The sequence below is a fragment of the Gallus gallus genome, chromosome 1 (genome assembly GCF_016699485.2).
Source record: "Gallus gallus isolate bGalGal1 chromosome 1, bGalGal1.mat.broiler.GRCg7b, whole genome shotgun sequence".
Taxonomy (NCBI): Eukaryota; Metazoa; Chordata; class Aves; order Galliformes; family Phasianidae; genus Gallus; species Gallus gallus.
In genome coordinates, this window is record NC_052532.1 from 23,588,713 (window position 1) to 23,608,830 (window position 20,118).

General features: G+C 39.3%; 1 protein-coding gene across 4 annotated transcripts; it reads right to left on the bottom strand.

Annotated features, from left to right (window-relative positions):
- Positions 1–1,533: 1,533 nt before the first annotated feature.
- ING3 (inhibitor of growth family member 3) lies at positions 1,534–19,874 on the bottom strand. 4 transcript variants are annotated; one of them, XM_015280985.4, is made up of 12 exons: positions 19,752–19,874; positions 19,520–19,591; positions 15,390–15,490; positions 14,106–14,171; positions 10,934–11,030; positions 8,521–8,592; positions 8,133–8,252; positions 6,872–6,930; positions 6,349–6,539; positions 5,041–5,233; positions 3,884–3,922; positions 1,534–2,423 (listed from the first exon to the last, which is right to left on the bottom strand). In XM_015280985.4, the coding sequence occupies exons 1-12, from the start codon at positions 19,777–19,779 to the stop codon at positions 2,307–2,309; spliced, it is 1,155 nt and encodes a 384-aa protein (XP_015136471.1). In that variant the 5' UTR covers positions 19,780–19,874; the 3' UTR covers positions 1,534–2,306. The 4 variants fall into 4 exon arrangements, with proteins under 4 accessions (XP_015136471.1, NP_001025904.2, XP_046792198.1 ...); NM_001030733.3 differs by having other exon boundaries at positions 6,872–7,029; XM_046936242.1 differs by having other exon boundaries at positions 2,288–3,922.
- Between the last annotated feature and the right edge of the window lie 244 nt (positions 19,875–20,118).

Here is a 20,118-nt window from a genome sequence, read left to right on the forward strand (position 1 = left end):
CAATAGGTTTGATGGTTCTGCATGTTTGCCTTCCACATTGTATTGTTTGTCACTTTGTTCTTCCTTATTTTCTTAGATACTAATGAGGATGAAAGTTTTTTTTTTTTCTTAGCAACTTGCTTTGCTAAAAACTGTTTTTCTCTTTTTTTTTTAAGATTTGCAGTCTCTACACAATCTGGTTTTCGCCACCAGTGAAGGAATTTGATATAGAATGCTCAAATTGTTATTGCATTTAGTCCTTAGTTCGAGAGGCTGAGTGATTCAGTCCCAGGGGAGTCCAGGTTACCTATCGCCTATTTAACTTCCACTCACAGATTGGCACCAGTTTCCAACAGAACAAATACTTTCTCTTATCTTTGTGGTCTCAATAGCCTCCCTCAAAACCAGATATACAACTCCTTAAGTTTTTTTTTGTGTGTGTGTGTCTGAGATTTCCCCAGAAACACACACGGTGGGCTAATTCCCCACTTTTAATGGAATTTTAATTACACTGCCCTCTGCTGCTTTTTTTTTTACATCAACCTATATCCTATTCTTTCACCACAGTCATGTTTTCTTTTCATCTATTTTTCCTTAGTATATAGACTTAAAATAACCACTCTTTTTAGAGTGAATCATAGAATGGCCTGGGTTGAAAAGGACCAGGATGATCAAGTTTAACCCCCCCCGATATGTGCAGGGTTGCCAACCACCAGACCAGGCTGCCCAGAGCCATGTCCAGCCTGGCCTTGAATGCCTCCAGGGATGGGGCATCCATAAATGTTAATAGAAGTCTGGTTTCATTTTGGTTTAGATAAAGTCTGCATTTTCTGCATGTACTCCTAATATGAGTAATTCTAACTCTTTACTTCCTTGACATTGGAGTGTTTCAGTGCAAGACTGCATTTGGAAGCATTTCAAGGAAAGCTACTGTGAAGGTCCATGGAAAGTACACAGACAGCCCAAAGAGAATTCCAATGCTACAATAAAATCTTTACTCCAAATGGAAAGTGTATTTTTTTTTTTTTTAGTGGTGGAAGGAAGAAGGAGGCAGGGAAAAAAGGGAGTAATATTCTTGTTTCTGTTCAGTGCTGCTGCCATACCAGAAAGCCAAACAAAAACAACAGAAGGAAACTTTCTGTGAAAGGAAATCTACAAACTACATCCAAAATAAACAAGCTGAAAGAGGAAAAAAAAAAAGAAATTTTCCATTATGTTCATGGCCAAGAGAAGTACCTTTTAAGGGGCTCCTGATCCTGTGCTACAGCATGTGCAGCTCTTGATTTACCAGGCCTTAAAGGATCTGCACATGTATTGGCCTCCCTTTAAGCTCCCCAATATGACCATCCCTGTTAGGTACCCCCAGGGACTCCACAGCTGGAAAACTATTCATCCTTTTACATCTTTCCCGATCCATGTGTTGACTTTTACATGAAAGCTACTGTTCAAGAAGGAATATGGCAGGAATTTCTCATAGAAACTCAGCTATGTTCTTCAGAAACCATGAGAGGAACAAACCTTCTCTTCTTTGACAGATGTACAGAAAACACGAGATTGAGGAGTTGAGGTTGTTTTATTTTAACACCTAATACAATTCAAATTTAAAGGATTACTTGCACAAAAAAATAAACACATTTGGTATAAAAATTTATCATCACTTTAACACTTCTTTTTCTTCTTATGGTCTGCACCTTCTCTGGAGCAGAAACATATAAGACTAATGGCACAAGTTTGTTTTATTCTACAGCATTTTTTGTTTTTACATACTCAAGTACCCTAGAGGACAACAGCCCGCTGTATACAAGAACCATTTTCTTCAGCCTGCTGAATTAATTTTCATAAAGAACCAAAGCTATAAAGGCATTTTAAAAATCATTGTCTTTTTTTTTTTTAAGAAGCACTGACTTTTTGCACCATTTATATACATAGTGTTACATAACAGCTCTTGAATACAGTACATGCAGCAGAATATATCTGTTGAATATAAAACATACATTTAAAATCTGGACTTATCAGAATTTTCTGAAGACTGAATAATTGTAGAATGCCCACTGCTTAGAGAAAATGGTTTGATAGTACAAATGTCTGCATATGTTGGCCACTGGAACAATCCAAGGCTTGCTGGAATAGTATCTGCAGCACATCGATGTGCATAAACAGCTTACGTACAATATTAAAACACAACCAGCAAAACCAATAGTTCAAGATCTTATGACTGCTATGTTAACCCTTCTTTAAGTGGTTGCAAGGAAGTGTGGTGGGGGTTCCTCTCCCCATTTAAGTCCCCCATAAAACCTTTAGTATGCAATTTGTTTTCCAGACGAAGTTTATTTATGTCTGCTGCCTCTCCTCTTCATTGCAGCTGTACACTGTGGGCAGTACCATTTCCCTTTTGGTGCTTCTGTCAGTCCAACACATCCATAATGGAACCATTCAATGGGGCACTATAAAAATAGAGTTTAGAGAGGGTTGGGGATTTTGTTTGTTTGTTTTTTTTTTAAATTGTGATCACATACAATTCTATGAAAAGAAGCACTAGTAGAAAGTGTAGGTTTTGCCTACACTTTTTGGTACTATTTACCAAGCAAATAATGGGATAAAATGAAAAAAGAGGAGGAATCCATACGCTAACATGCACCCCACAGCATAAGGAAAGCAACAAAAATTCTAGGAGTCATGTACTGACTTATTTATATAGAAAACAAAATAAGTTTGCTGTGCTAATGATAAATTTAGCTTAACAATATTCTGAGTGACACAACAGTAATCTTAATCACTCACTTCTGACTGAATGCAGGAGAATCTTATTAAATACATAATTACATTCACTTGCTTTTTAAAACTTGCAGTATTTCAACCAGGCCATTGGGATTAATACTGACATAGCTAGATGTTCCCAGAAATAAAGGGTATTTCAAGTATGTCAAAATTCCTCAGGAAAGAGAGAAGACCTCTAAAGGAATCTGAACTGTGGGGACAGATAGGGAGAAGTTTCCTGAAAAATGTTTTAACTTGTATGCATGTTAATTCACATCATACTTCTCACACAAATATTTAAGCTCTACTTCTGTTTGAAGTTTTCCATGAAGTTTTCTAGGAAGCTGGCACTACTACTATTTCTAATGTCAAATGCAAACTTCTTGCTTTCTCTTCTTTACTCCTCAACTGATTTTCTGCATGATTCCTTTCAGTCTCATTGGAAGTCACGAAAGATGAAATAAGAACAAAAAATCCAAAGCAGTAGAAGTGAAATCCATGAATATCAGAATCCTAAGTGGTACATTCCCAATACTTAAGGAATTTTCAAGGTCAGGACTTATCTTTTTAAATTTGAAGCTACTCATAGAGAAAAAGTACATTAAAAGTATGTATTTATGATGTTTAAGACCGTGATCAGGGATGAATGATGGTTTAATGCAAGTTCCACTTTTAATTTTTGTCTAGGATTTTTATCTAAGCAAAAAAAAAAAGTCCTTCAAGCACAAGGAAGTTGGCAAGGGGCAGTTTTGTTTAGAATGGAAGTGCTACACACACCTAAAAGTTCTTAACAGCAAGGTTTGCGGTTTCTGAATAGTCTTGTTACACACAGTAATTGAACCTTACTGTGAAGAATACATGAACTCCTATATGGCTGGAAAGATTAATATTAAAAACATTTTATTTTCTCTCTGCTTGTTCCCACCCATCCTATATGTTTAAGTCTGAAGTCAGGTAAGCTATTTGAATGGGAAAAGGAAAAATAATTACTTTTTTTGTTGTGTGTATGTAAAGCACAAAGAGCTTTACTTGTCCCTGTTTTCATTAAAACTGAAAACATAAGAAGCACTACAGAAAAGTAACTCCTGTAAGCAACAGTTACATGCACAAGGCTTCTCTTATGAACATTCTGAACTTTACTACTTACATCTTGGTTATCACAGCCTACCATCTCACCATAGGACACCTATTAAAAAAGAAGGGAAAAAAAAAAAACACCTTATTAATAAAAACAACATTTTCAAAGGGGTGAAATTCAAGGTTTTTGTTTCTTTTTTTCTTTCACATTAAGAAGTTCTTCAATCAACAGTGGCAACAATATATTTTTTGTTGTTGCATAATTGCGCTCACATGTATGTTTTGGGGCAGATAAAAAAACATTTAGCATTCAAAACTAGAACTAAGTACATTTTGGTACTGCTGTTTGGACATCATCAGCCCACTTTTCAAATATGTTTATGTCTAGCATTTCCTTTGCATGCATAACGTCTTCAAGAACTATTTGAAATAAACAGTACTTTCAGAAGAACCGAAGAATTCTGTAAACTCTAAAAAAAAAATAAATCTAGCACTTAAAACTATAAAATCAGAGTAGGCACTTTTAAAAATAAGCTTCTCATGCTCTCATTCAGTCTTTCAACTTTCTGAGTGCCTTTTACAAAACCAGTATCTTCCCCATTATTAATTTGTTTTACGAGAGCAGGAAAGTATGAAAGAAAAAGTATTTCTCTAACTTCATATTTTAAGTAAATTCACTGTGATCGTATTCAACTTTGAATTTAATTATTGCTAAATTCTTCGGTAAGAGACTTAGAGCTCTCCAGATGTGGCACATCACAGGAAAGCTGGCTTGTTTTTGTTTGGGCCTTTGAGTTAGTTTTTCATAAAATCATAGAATAGCTTGGGTTGCAAGGGACCTCAAGGATCATCGAGCTCCAACCCCCCTGCCACATGCAGGGCTGCCAACCTCCATATCTAATACTAGACCAGGCTGCCCAGGGCCCCATCCAACCTGGCCTTGAACACCTGCAGGGATGGAGCATTCACAGCCTTTCTGGGCAGCCTGTTCCAGCACATCACCACTCTCTTGGTAAAGAGTTTCCCCCTCACATCCAACCTAAATCTTCCCTCCTTCAATTTAAAACCATTTCCCCTTGTCCTGTCATATTACCACTAAGGAAACAAAAACATTCTATTTGCAGTATTGAAATTCTGATCTGTTTTTAAATGAGCAATCAGAGCAAGAAGCTCACCTACAGTGAAAAAGCTTATCTGGTTATATTTCAGGTTGGACAATGTTTTTACCTGATTACAGATGCAGTAACGTGGCTCATTTGGATCATATGTCCAGTCAACCTGGCTATTAGAATCAGACTCTGGTATTACTGCTGTTTGCTGGGACAGTTCTTGTGCCAGTGCAGATGATGAAGAACATGACGACAGAGAGGATGAAGAGGAAGATGACGACGACTGCTGACTTGAGGATTTGTTGTTGTTTCTGAATAAAAGAAAAAAATATATATCATAATTTAAGTTAATTTACTGGCAAGTAGAAGCAATTCTTTGTTGACTGAAATACCATAGCATGTAAATCCTGAAGTGACATTCCTTAACTCATTTTGTTCAAGAACTGCGATAGCAAAACTGAATCGCTTCAGAAATCAGTCATAACAGTTTATAGTCAGGCTACTCTAATCTATGGAATTAAACAGCTCTAAATTGTCAAAGAAATCATTCTTTACTAAATGTTTTACTTCAAGATTTTTTTTTCCCTTACTGATAGCATTAGTGTCAAACCTCCATTAAGAACATGTAAATGACAAAAAAAGGCATTTGCATTTAATAATGTTACACTGTCACGTACAATAGATTATTGTTAAGATGACTGATTCTATGCTAATCTCCACTGAAGCATCAGCTATCACTCCCCTGGAACAATGTCAATATACAAATCCTGTATTTTTGCTCATAGGTCAGATCTGATGCCCAAGACATTATGTAGATGAGAAATGATTCTAAAACAAACTTTTTGTGTGAGCTGTGAATGAAAACAAATAGGTATGAAGAAAGAAAAAAGAGCAAGTCAGTTTAAAATATAGGCATTCTGGGACAAAATCTTTCAAACAAAACTTTAGAGTGCTTGAATTTACTTCTGATAAAAATAATGTTTAATCAGAAGTAAATCTCATTCTGCTTCCTGTCCTAGGTGGCCAGACATCACGATACGTTCTAGTTATTTATGAAGTGGCATGAAGCAAATCTCCATATCTATTTCAAAACCATCTACAAAGCACTGCACGGTATTTTCAACATTTACATTTAGGCCAAATCTTCTCTGCTGTAGGGAGAAAAATGAGGAAAGAAACTAGGTAATACAATAGACAAAAGAATAAATCAAACTATTTCTTTAGGACCTTGGATTGAATTTGCATAAGGAAAAAGAAAACAGTGGGGAAAAGAAGAAAGTCCTGTACAAAAAAAGACCAGCGTGGAATAATTACTTTCCACTCATGTTTTTTAATCCCATGCATATTAGATACAAAGTATTTCTAATGTGGCCTATGACCTTTAAGTGAAAGTTAATTGTCAACTGCAGTCAACAAGGAAACCTACTTGCTTTTTCTGCCACTTCGTGAATCTGTGCTTGATGAACTTAATGTTTGTGTTAATGTCGATGCCAGAGCTGATGATGAATACCCAGTTGAATCTCTAGATAATGAAAATTCTCTTCCAAGCTGAAAATCATTGTTCTTAAATGCTTCGTAGCTGGCTTTTAAACTGGATGTTCTTCTTCCTTCCTTCATCTAAAAAAAAGTACTGACATTATATCAGATTACACAGTAGAGTTCTTATTTAAGACATACCAGGCTGCTGTTGTTGCCACAGATTGATCAGTTATTTTTTAATAAAGTGATGCACAGTAAGTGGTAAGAATGGGTAAGAATATCCCACAAGAAAAGCTACAAAATGAGTTGTCCTTTTATGGAAGTTTTAAAGGATGAAACTGTAGCATATACACAATAATGATGAGTACTACATCACATCAGCTGAAAGTGATCAAAAAAATTACTAGTATTCCTTCTTAATCAATAGTGGGTGGCAGGCTGACGAGCATGTGAGAATGTTTTGACGTTACCTGTGCTGTGGCTTGCACTGCTTGAGCTGCTGCCATGGTAATAGCACCGGCCCCAGATCCTGAAGATAATGAGCCGAGGTTATATGATGCCAATGGTTGAGAAGAGTTTGTATTGTATGCATTGTTTGAAGAGGATGATGAATTATTGTTTCGACACCCTTGATGAACAGAACACATTCATGAAATTCAAAATGAAACTAAATTCCTTTGCATTTTAAGAAGAGTTATATATGACAACCAGTGAAAGATTAGGAACTCCATTTACGCAGAGTAGTCTGATCATTTGGAAAAACGTTCTAAGAAATTTTTTTGACACTGCTAGTTTTCTACTTAAACATCTACCCTCACGTGCAAAGAATCCTTTCAGAAAGGCAGTCCACAGTATCACGCTCAGCGATACAGACATAACACAGCTGTTATGTCTGTATAAGCCCAACCTCAGTTGAAATTACATTGCTACTGTGACAATTGAGAAGAAATTAAGAATTTGACTGTACAACTAAACTTTCCCTAAGATAACGCTTTAAACAATCTTAACTCTAAAAGCTAAAAAGCACAATTCGAATGCACCAGATTTCCTGACAGCTGTTCAAACGTAGTTCCATTTTATTTGCCAACTCACGTAAAGTTCCTTAAAGATGACTATGAAGAGAACTATTTAAAATTAGTGAACAGCATTAAATTCCAAAAGCCAATATACTTTATTTACTATTACCCTCTCATAATCCTTCATTTTCAGAAAAGAATCTATGAAATATCCTTATTTTGAAAACTGTGCTGTGTTTTTATTCACTAATCAAAGGGCCTTCTTACCTGGCCCCATTTCACACAATATTCAGAAGGATTTGAACATAGCTGAATGCTAGGTAAGAGCAACCCTTGTAAGATGAATGAATATTCTTTTCCTACTTTGAAAATCACTGCATGGGCTTCTTTTCCTCAAAATAACGCATGGATCTCTTATATTTCTACCACTGGATGAATGAAAACTATACCGCTATCCTCTTCCCAACGGTGTAAATAAAAAGAAACAGCCAACACACAGCTGTCAAATGACAACAAAGCCAATGAGCTTCATGCACAACACAGATGAGTAACAATGTCTGCAATTTCTCATTTTTAAAATGACTGAAAATCCCAGAGGGAAGTGTATGGGTCTCTGATATATATTAAAAAAAAAAAAAAAGTAAAAAACACACATACAATTGGATTTCTCTTCCCTCTATTCAAAAGTAATAAAATGTAAGACAATTAAGACTACCTGGTGTATTTTCTTTAGAGGCATCTGAAGTAAGGGTAGATAGAAGAGCTTCAGATTTAAACTTCTTCTCAGGAACATGATCTGTTGCACCGTGGTGAGACGATGGATTGTGTTTCCTTTCTAAGAAAAAAAAATTGAGTGAACTTAAATGGAAGAGCCTTTTCAGATTAAAAGTAAATCTGTTAGCAACTACAGACAATAAAATAGCACTTTCAACTAACTGCCACCAGCAAAACCTTTTTATTTCACTCTTGCAGTTTTTCCGAATAGGTACGATCACCATTCAACCATGTCAATTTTTCCAGCATTTGGAGGAAAATCTAATAAATATACTTGGTGACAAATAAACCTTAAAAGATGCATATGCTTTTATCTATCAAATACTCACTCTCTACTGGAGTGTGAGAATGGGCGTGGTGGTTATTCACAGGCTGAGATGGTGTATCCAGCTCCAGGGATCCTAGAAATGGGAAGTAAAAAGGCCAGACAATTTTAAAGTCTACAATGTAACAGTTTCAATTTTTCAGACACTAACTAAGTTTTTACAATATTAACCAAAACACTATGCAGTTACACTTATATTAATTGGAAGGATTTTAGAGTTCGAATCTTTCCCAAAATAAGTTCCCAGGAACAACTAAGTTGAATCACTGTATATCCCACACTGGAAGGAAACTACAAGGTTTACTGAGTCAAATCCCTTTCTTCTCTCAAGACCACATAAAATTCAAACCATGTGTCTGAAAATGTTGTTCAAATGCTTCTTGAACTGCAGCAGCCTGTGGCCATGACCACTGCAATGGGCAACCTGTTCCAGTGCCCGACCACCCTCTGGAAAAGAACCTTTGCCTAACACCCATCTGACCCTTCCCTGACACAGCTCCATGCCGTTCCCTCCAGTCCTGTTGCTGTCACCAGAGAGGGAGGCCACTATGAGGCCTCCTCTCAGCCTTTTCTTCTCTGGGCTGAACAAACCAAGAGACCTCTGCTGCTCCTCAGACGCCTTTCCCATTTCCATAGCCCACTTCAGGATCTCTCTAACAGCTTTATGTACTTTTTATACCATGATGCCCAAAATTACACACAGTGTTTGAGGTGAGGCCACACAGTGCAGAGTAAGGGGCACAATGTCTTTCCTTACCCAGCTGGCAGCGCTGAGCCTGCTGCACCCCAGCCTTGTCACACAAGGTTAAATAGGACTTTACTTTTGTTAACCCTTTTAACAGGAAAGTTTTAAAATAGAAATTGCTGACTACTGCTGTGCAACTGCTGTTCTAAGAAAAGTTAAAATCAAGGCCAATATTGAGAACCAGGAACAACACTGCTTTCAATATGCCACTTGTTCCAGTAAGTTGCATACAGGCCAGTAAAGCTGCACTAAAAGTATTGATGAGATGTGCTTATTTGAACTGAAGACTGTAGACACATTTATGAACACAAATATTAAAATGCGGTTAAAAGGTAAACTGAATCAGTGAGGTAATCTCCTATCTTGTCATACTGATTCAGAACACACCAAGACCAGAAATACATTTCAAGTTGACCTAACATTCTGTCATACATCTGTATTCAAAATCACCAATGTTGAAAATACCCAGAGTGGAAATCCAAAAAGGAGGGAGGAAAGAAAAGCTGAACTAACTTTAATAATGCTGTGAATCAGTCCAAAGGCTGCCCTCTGGAGGAACCTCAATAATATGTTTTTACTCTGAAGGCTAAAAATGTTAAGAGGCTTTTCATTCTACCTTACGTTTTATTAAGTAATAAATATCTTAAATGCATTCTGGTTCATTTGTGTTTTCAGTTTTCAAAATTCTACCTACCTTGCCAAACAAATGGCCCAAATTAAGTTAGCATCAGATCTTAAAACTGCAGCTTGGACTCAAAAATAAACTAGCTGCCCTCTTCTGCAGTTGCTCATTAATAACACCTACTCAGCAGTTTTCTTTTGTGCCTCTTATTTAAAAACAAACAAACAAGCAATTACAAACAAAATTTTAAGGAAAATTAGCTTTCATGACAAAGTTCAAAGAAAGAATATTTACCCCTTATTTCTTCAGGTGACTTGGGTTACTTTTCACTAGCCTTAGTTATAAAGAACAGTCACTGACTATTAGCTTCATAATAACACATGCTGTAACAACTGTGAAATTTATCATAATCACATTTGAACTTGGCACCTAAATATTAACAGGTATAGAGGGCTGGATTTTTCCATGCCAAGTTTGCCTTAAAACCGTCACATTACATCCCATTTACGTTCTGAACATTAGCTGTGTGGTGCTGCAGTATTTGTTGAGCTTGTAGGTTTCTTCCTCAAAGTGCTCCTCTCTCACCACCTTTTGATAGAAACACCCATTCTCTTCGCTTTAAAAAAAGAGATCCACGAAGTAGCTAACTTTACTTTATGTTCCGTGCCTATAATTGGAATATCCACTCTCCTCTACTTGGTGGCAATCAACTGGCCTGGTAGGTTAAGCTTAGACTGCAATACTTTCCTGAATGCCTACAGTCTTAATAACAGATCTAAAGAACTCTGTACCTTACTGTAGCTATTCATATATACAACGGCCCTATTAAAAAGAGAAATTATTCTAACTTCTCAATTGCATTTTGATTCCACTGGTAAAAATCAAAGTTTGAACTAAAATTTGAGAATCACTGACTTAATGAAGGTATACAGGTCAAAGCAAAATTGCAAAATGAGTGGAAACACTGCAGGGCAATAACAACTTCGTGTCTTACTTTTTCAAAGTGACAGAAAATCTGTTGAGTATTTTAAGAAAACTACGCATACTTACGTCTCTCTAATATTTCTGTGATTCCAGCATTGTCTGCTTCAAGTTCCATTTTAAATTTAGCAAGTTCCTGGTCCAGTTTTCTCAAGTGACGGTCTACCTGTTTTGGAGACAATGCAACAGTAAATAGCGTCCAGTTCTGAAACATGAATAACTACACCAGGCACATCCAACCCACAGGATGCATGTGACCCAACTCAGCTCACAGTGCAGTGCTGATAAATAATGTGGCTCTATGCTTAATTTGCAAAGACATCATGTCAGTTTGCAAAGATTACAATTTGAAGAGACATTCTATACAGAAACATGCTGCCAAATGTGATGCATATTGAGGATTGCTTTGTTAAGACAAAACAGCAGAAATGAAAAAGACTGTCACCTCAACAAAATACAAAAATAAACTCAAATGGACTCTGTTATAAAAGCTAGTTACGTGATAGCAAATCTGACTGCAAAAAAAAAAAAAAATCAAAACCATTCCCTGATGGAGAGTTTTTTAAGCAATATATGGAAAACACAATGGATACTGCATGTCCTGATTAAAAACGCAGCAAACAGATTTTTCTAAAATCAGTTTGTCTCACCAGGCTGTAGTTAGGTGAACTGAAGAAACAGGAAAGTATATGAAGAAAGGTCTGGAAAGTAAAGCTGCTAATCTCAAATTTTATGCTTCAGTGATAGACAAAAATATTAATGCTACAGATACAGCTTTTTTACTTGCCATTTTCACTAGAGGTATTGATAACAAATATAATGTCATTGAAGAAATGGCTTCTTTGGCACCACTGAAAGACACAGCTAAACCTCCTGATTTATTTGAATGAGTAAAAAAAATACATTAAGGCAATTTTCTTTAACCTTTACCAACATATCTAGTATAGCTACTGATGGTGACCCAGTGATGGCTGGTAAAAAAAGACGGACTTACAAAACTAATAGAAGATGATGCAGTTACCATCTGTATCTCAGTGCATCAGACATCAAGAAAATATATGTGCAAAAGCTTTAAAATTGGATGATGTCGTGCAAATCATCAAAGCTGTGAATTTCAGCAAGTCCAAGGGACTGAATCATCGCCAATTCTACAAGTTCATTAAAAGTGTGGATGTATTTATGGAGTCATCATTTACCTTCCTGAAGGAAGGTGGCTAAGTCAGGGTAAAATGATAGAAAGACTCTGTAAAGTGAGATCAAGTTCTTTACAGAATCAAAAGGAAAACTTGTGCCAGAACATGAAGATTAAAAACGGCTCACAGATTTAGCATTTCGGGAGGATTTGATCGTTCATTGAAAAGAGTTAAACACTCTTCTTCAAGGTGAAAAATCACTTTATCTGTGCTATACTTCAGACATTAACAGCATCTGAAATGAAACTTAACTTACATTATGGCAAGCTCAAGTAATGGAAAATAGCTGTATGCATTTTGATACATTGGCAAAACACTATCCTGTAAATAGTGAAAAATATGCAGCTGTGCTTTCCATTTTGATAAAGAAATTTGAGAATAGGTTTCAATATTTAAAAAAAATCACTTTTTTTTTAATATATTTGCAGCTCCATTTTCAGTCAACAGAAATCCATTACTTGCAAACTTCATATGGAATGTATATAGTTGCAATCAGGATTCAACTCAAATAAAAATTTTGTCATGTCTCTTTACCAGACTTTCATAAGCCCTATCTTTCCAGAGAAAAACAACACTCACTCCACGGTCACATTTATTCATGTCATCAGTTTTTGGCAGTACATACATTTGTGAACAATTATTGTCAAGGATGAAGTACAGGAAGAGAAATATTTCATCAAAAATCTCAGATGAATACTCTGAGAACTCCCTACGAATGGCAACCACTGCCATAGAACCAGTCTGATGCATAGGTTTCACAAAAACAAGGTGAAACATCACATTAGTTTTATGTTTTTGTTGCTCCCTGTTTTTTATGTTTCAATAAAAATACATTAAAAAAAGTTTTGTTACTTATATATAATAAATTCAATGCTTATATGTGGCCCCTGGCAATTCCTGTTTGCTGAATGCAGCCCAGACAAGCCAAACGGTTGGACAACCACGAGCCACACCTTTTTATCTGGTCTGATACAAATTTCCCTTCCAACAGTTTTTCCACCATTCAGAACTAGGCATGTATAAGAACAAAAAGAATCATAACTTCTTGGTCTCCTACACTTCCCACTGAGCAGAAATACTAGAATTAGCACTAAAATGGGCTGCTGCTCCTCAGCTGCCCAGTGAATCACAGGATTCACCAAAGCTACATATTGGCTCAGCAGCCAGAAGCCCTCCTCTCACTATAGGTGATGTTCCAAGAGAAAATAGTATGTGTTTGCTATGAGGAAAAAGGCTAAGGGCATTTGGGGCTGTTGTGAGTATGGGTATAGAAACTGGAAGAGAAAGAACAGTACATTAAATGCCTTTTAGAAGAGTTTATGCTGCACGGGGAAGTTACAGGTTTCTTGTAGTTCAATATCTGTGTATGTGCTAATGTGCATAGAAAGAATAGTCTCTGTACTGAACACGTAAAGACTGACGTGCTTTTGGGTAAGTATGATATTCTCTGGTGTACCAAAATTTCACCCCAAAAAATAACCTAAACAAAGAACCCTCATGCTTGAAATGTTTTCTTCATATGCAGTCATACAGTAGAATACTGTATGCATCTTTAAACTGCTGCAAAATGAAAAAGTTTTTGCACCAAGACAGAGAGGGAATGTTCCAACATTCATTAGTAGATGGAAGGAAAATCAACACAAACAAGAAGTATTTGTTTTACGTCTACTACATTTTAGAGCAATAACTTGCAATGTTTGTTCTCTGACAAAGTGTGGAGTAAATATACTCAAAACCCAAAATGCACACGTTACAAGGAGGAATAACTTTTGTGTGGTCCCTCTTCAAAACCAAATAAAACGAAAAGGAGAATGCATTAAAACCTTAGGACTTCTCAAATTATTTCTTTATATTTTACAACAACGTACAAGCAACAAAATTCCTAGCAGTCAGTAAAACATTAAATTTCTCTTTCTAAAAGAAAAATAATAACCTGTGTGAAGCTGATGTAAGAGTACAAATAACACAACTATAGCACTTATCAGAATGTTCTGAGCTCCTGAAGACATAAATTCAGGTAATTCACTACAAGCCTTTTGTGTACTTACCAAATCATATATTTGATTAGCCAGCTGTACTTTCTCATCTGCATCTTCCAAAGCCTTATAATAATCCTGGTATAAAGAGAATACTTTTAAGTCACGAATGTAACTGATTTAATTTTATCTGTTTTAAGCTATTTTAACCTAGCACTAAGTGTACATTAAAAGTAGAAACTAAAATCAGTTTTCAGAAAGACTGTGAAACTGTTGTAAACAACGGTAAGCTAATGTGAGATGAGAGCTATGTCAGCTGTCAATTTATTGCTTAGAAAAAGCGAAACGACAAGACATGGACACCTCCTCCTGCAGGGACACATTTCACAGTATGGTTCACTGCAAGTAAAGAAATAGCCTTCAGTGTATTTTATACTATGCAACATTACGGACTCAACATTTAACTAATAAATTATTATAAAATAAACTGACTAAAGATACAATTTTAAAATCTGCTTTCAATAATGAAAAGCCATAGATAAGTCCCCTTTTAAAGTTAGTGTAAGCATATTTATCTCTAGGTTAAAACAAGTTTAAGTGCCATTTTATTTCAATTTCCATTGAAGAGTACCTAGCTCAGGTGAAAACTTAGATCGTAATCCCATTAAAGTCATTTTTTTTTTTAAATTTACTCTAGTGAAGTCAGAGTTTTGACTTCCATCGTGTTTTGTTGTTTTTGGTGTTCTTTTTTAAGATAATTTATTCGTTTGAATTAAGGAAAAAATAAACCTTGGCTGTCTAAGGGGCTGAAGTCACTACTGTTGGAGGACGAGAAAGGATTTTTCTCCTGACAAAATGATGGACCACCCTGCTAACAATACCAACAACGCCAATACCAACAATCTTCTTATTCTTCTCTCTAATGGTACATATACTATATAAATACTATATACAAAGACACGTGCAGAATGAGAGGGGATGTTGAAGTTAGGATGGAAAAATATCCTTTAAAAGGATGCCAATTAACTCACAAAGCTTCAAGTCATACAAGCAGGAAGAAAATATCCAAGTTGAAATTCTCGTACCTGGTTTCATCACTCCAAGATTCACTTTAAAAAAAAATTTAATAATAGTAGCAAATACTTGGAAAAACTTAAAAGAAATGCTTGATCAAAGAAACTTTCCAGTCGTTTTTCTCCTCTAAGAAAGTTCTATGCATCTCTGTGAAAGCCCAGAGGAAGTCACAGTTCTGAATGCTTAAGCCTTCATTCAATTATAAACTACTTTTTCCTAAGGTTAACTTCTTAAAAAAAAAAAAAAAAAAAAAAAAGGAACCCACTCCTGTGATATCCTTACTTTTTTGATTGATGTCATCTGTTCTTCTCTCCATTCAGGTTTGTTCTTCTTTGCATTCATAAAAAATTCGTTGACCCTCTGCTCGAGCTGATCCATTGCATCTGCACGGGAAAATATTAAGATAAATATTATCTTCTCACACACAAACATTACAAAATAAGGTGAAATTTTTTTCTGAAACAAAGTTGACAGGACCGAGGTGTAAATTATTACAGCAAAAACAAATAAGTAAATAAAAAGAACGAAACAAGTGACAGCGGACAGAGGAAGGAAATATTTACCTTAATTCCCAAGAAGCAGAATTGCATTCTGGTAGGATTCACATCAAGGTTCTTGTGCTCTCCACATGGGATAGGCAGGACTCCAAGCTCTAAAGGTTTTTTTGTCCCTAAGAGCAGTGGCGGTGACTTAAAGCATGACCCAAACCCAGGGCTCTAGACTGCTGACTTTGGAACATTCTAGCTAGTTACAAACTGAGCAGGTAACAAAATGTTCTCCTAAGAGAAACAGTCAAATACAAAACCAAATAATTGCAAAAATTAGTGCCTCAAAAGAGAAGAGCAACAAAAGAGTCAACCCTTAACTCAAGGCCCTTTACAGAGTATGCTAAGAAGTGTAAGAGCAATTGAAAACACTCACAGATTTATTCCCATCCCCAGACTCCCATGTGGTAGAATCAAGAGGTAAATGCACTGATGGGATACTATGGACAGGATTCTCCCTTACACGTAGCTGAGAAATATCTCAAGGAGAAAATGTAAAACAATATTGCAACATTTATAAGAAAGGGAAATGTCAGCCATAAGTTACTTGTCCGGTTATTTATTGAAGCAGGAAGAGAGATTCACTTTCCTTTCCCTCCACCATCCTTTAAAAAAAGCATCAAGTTTAATATTTCAACAGCTGGACATTTGTGCAAGCAACAACTTGCGTACGTCCAAAACCAAACAGCTGCTTCAGTCAAACTAGCTCTGACAGCCTGGCTAGTCTCAAGATAAGGGACAGGACTGCAATTACTATTATTATTTAAATAGAACTTTCAGCAGTACAATCCAGACAACAGTTTCAAGTTAAACATGGCAATGCACCACCTACCTACAGACTTCAGGCTCTTGGTGTAAAACAATAAAGACGCTTTTCAGAAGCCAGCACTAAAACTGCAGCATATGATAGCGTGGGGGTGAGGTGAAGAAACCAAGTATCTAGCTCAAGAAACCAATGGATCTGCAAGCATAGTTCCTCAAATCCAACAGAGCCTGAAGTCCTCTCATTTTGCAAATTCTCAAGAACAACCAGAACTAGTTGCTCATGCAAATGATGAAAAATCAAGCATATTAAGTGAGCAAAGAATTACTGATACTACCTATGCAGGTAATCACCAGAATCAAAACCAACAGGAAACTAACAACTTTAGACAGGAAAGATAACAATTTATCCCAAGCCGAAATAGTTGTTGCCAAGGCTCACAAGAAGATGACTCAGACCCAGACAAAGCAGTCAAATGAACAGTTTCCATTTGCACTGTGTTATGCTTAGGGAGGATAATGACCGAGCAACAAGTGAGGCTTCCAAAAGGTTTGTTCTTTCACCAAATGACTATAATTTGGTCTATAAAGCTAAAGGACAAAAGGTTTTACCTCCTATTCCCAATCTGAAAACAACGGAGACATTATTATTATAACTGCTCCACAGATGGAGGAATAAATGTAATAATAAAAGTCATTTATCTCTTTACTGAGAACACATATCAGTCTGTGTGAAACCTTAAGTGAAAACTTCCACAGAAACTTTGTCTCTCCTGAAAGAGAAGAACTGGCAAACAGGAATGCAGGGCAGCTCTACTACATCACATGGAATGTCCTTCATAGTATACTGAAGTCCCTTCAGCTTCTCTCCCCTCTCACCTCTCTTTCATCTGTGCTACTATATTCAGACATGCTAATTTATTAGAAAAGATTCCTGAAGAGAGCTCCCAGAAATTCTATTAGAAGACAGACTTTTTTTTCTAGAGCTTGGCTGGTAATCCATGATTTGAACCCACGTAAAGGAAAAACATTCTATACTCCACGTGCAAACATCTCAGAGCTCATGACTGACTTTCAACTCTGATGTGCTTCACTTTTCCCACAGGAGCCTTATCGAGGCACACAGCATATACCTGCCTGCTGATCTATCTTCTGATGATGAGCACCAAAACCTACCCCATTCAAAGTCTAAATGATCCAAACATCATTCACTCTCCAGCATAACAGCTGTGTTATCTCTAAATGAAGTCTCGTACAGGTTTCTGGGCCAGTATAACCAGTCAAAACACTGTTCTGATACAGGGCAGAGACGCTGATCCCTCACAGCAACTCCTGGGTCACAGCATCGCAACAGTCCATGGGTACACATGAAGTATTCAACATGAGCTGTTAAACTGCCAGCTGAAAAGATCCGAGTCCAGGAGTTTCATAATACATTTGGATGCCTTGTCACTCATTGCAAGAATCCCCAAAGAACCATGGTCCAATCCCCAAAGAACCATGGTTCCTCTGGGCATAAGGTTGATCTCTGTATACAAATAATCAGTGTTTTTCATGACTTCCAGTTAAAGCAAAGGAAATGACATCACTGCAACCTCAGCAGCACTGGCTGGGGCTAATAAATACCCAAGAGAAAGCCTGAGGCCTCACTTCAAACTACTATAGGTTAAACCATTAGTTTAAAGAATCATAGTGTTTGGAAGGAAGCTCTGAGGACCATCCAGTCCAATCCCTTGCTAAAGTAGGTCCTCTAGAATAGGTTACAAAGGAAAGCATCCAGGTGAGTCTTGAATAACTCCAGAGGAGACTCCACAAAGTCTGGGCAGCCTGTTCCAATTCTGTCACCCTCACAGCAAGGAAGTTTTCTTCACATTTGAATGGAACTTCCTATGTTCCTGTCTGCACCTGTTGCCCCTTGTCCTGTCCCTGAGCACCACTGAAAAGAGCCCACTCCATCTATTTGACTCCTGCATTTCAGATATTTACAGTGATGAGATCCTCTCCCTGTCTTATCTTCTCCAGGCTGATCAGTCCCAGAACTGTGCTCCCACACAGTAAGATAAGCATGGTGCAGACTTTTATATTACTGTATAACACTCAGTTGTTACTTCAACATTTGCTCTTTCTCTCCTTCAAGATACTCCAACCCCTCTGGCACTGAGGAATCCTCTCATCTCTTGTCTAAGTTACATTAACAAAGACCTTTGCTCCTCACTTGCAGACAAACACATTTATTGTGTGTTAACACAGCAACACATTACTGGGTGCTGCGGGACATGAGCCCCAGAGGGGGACTGCTGGAGAGGATCAAAGGGGAACGCATCCTGGAAACAGCTGCAGGTGCTAAGCTCATACAAAACGGCCTACAAAGGAAGTGTGTATGTGGTTAAGTGTCAACTAAAGCGTAAGAGCACGGGCAAAAACCTCATTCTTGTAAGGTGCGGTGAGAGGAGCTGGCTGGAAGGCTTCAGAACCAAAACCACCTGCTGAAAGAGTGGGGCGCAGCTCCTGAGCCAAACCACCATCACTGCTCTTAGGGACCAAAAATCTAGAGAGTTTGGGCCGTGCCACCCGTAAGGCCCCAGGGAGCGGCACACGCCCAGCAGCCTACCAGCGCCGCGCGGATGGGGGCCGGGGCGCCGCTCACTGTCAGCGCACGAGGCGAGCGCGCCCCGCCCCTCGCTGGGTGCCGGCAGCTCCTCGCCACGGGCCGGGCCTCTGCAGCGCCGCCTCCCGCCGCCGCCGAGCCGGAGAAGACACGGGGCGGCCGGCAACCGGGACGGGGCGACGGGACGCCGTTCTCCGCAGTGGAGCGGAGCTGCCGGAGCGTGGGGAAGCGGCGGGGCGCGAGCGACACGGCTCGGGCGACGGGAAGCCGCGGGGAGCGGCGGAGGCCCGCGGAAATCAGAGCGGCTTCGGCGGCAGTGGCGCTTCTCTCCCCGTTCCCTGCCCCGCCGGCCGCTTTCCTGCCCCGCGGCGGGGCGCCGGGAGCGGCGGGGCGCGGGCGCCCCCTGCTGGCGGGGCGGGCGGGGAGCGGGAGGCGGAGGGCAGCGGCGAGAGGCGGAGGGGAGGGGGCGGGCAGAGGAGGGGGCGGGACTCACGTACTCTGCACCTGCAGGTCCATCTCGCGCATCTCGGTGAACCTGTCGCGCAGATCCATGGGAAGCTGCTCGATCACTGCGGGCACACGGAGGGAGGGGCGGGGGAGAGAGGGGGGGGGTGTCAGTCGCTCACCGCCGTGGGGGAGGGGGCGCCGCCACGTCGCCGCGCCCTCTCCCCGGCTCCCCTCCGCCGGCCGTGCCCGGCCGCCCGGCGTCCCCGTCCCGCACACACTCACTCTCCAGATAGTCCTCCAGATACAGCATGGCGGCGGCCGGGCCAGCGCCAAGGGGCTTCTCGCTAACGGGGGCTCGTCCCTTCCAATATGGCGCCGCCGCCAACAACACCGGCGGCTCGACTCAGCGAAAACAACATTGGCGGCTGACGGCGCCCGCCTCGGCCGCGCCGCGATTGGCTGCCCGCGCCCGTGACGCGCCCGCGGCTCGCGCTGCTCTCGCGGCATCACGGGAAATGGAGTTCCGCGGGGCAGGGCCGGGGAACTACGCGGGCCGCCGTGCACCGCGGCGTGCGCCTCCCGCGGCGGGGGCGGGACCGGGAGGGCGGGAGCGCGAGGGTGGTGCGTCCCACTGCTGCTTGGCACTGGT

Coding starts and splice junctions, on each gene's coding strand:
- ING3 (XM_046936175.1), bottom strand. CDS start 19,779: ATGCTGTATCTGGAGGACTATCTGGAGA. Junction 8,253..8,520: donor TTCTCACACTCCAGTAGAGA/GTGAGTATTTGA, acceptor TTTTTTTCTTAG/AAAGGAAACACAATCCATCG. Junction 3,923..5,040: donor GTTACTGCATCTGTAATCAG/GTAAAAACATTG, acceptor CTTTTTTAATAG/GTGTCCTATGGTGAGATGGT.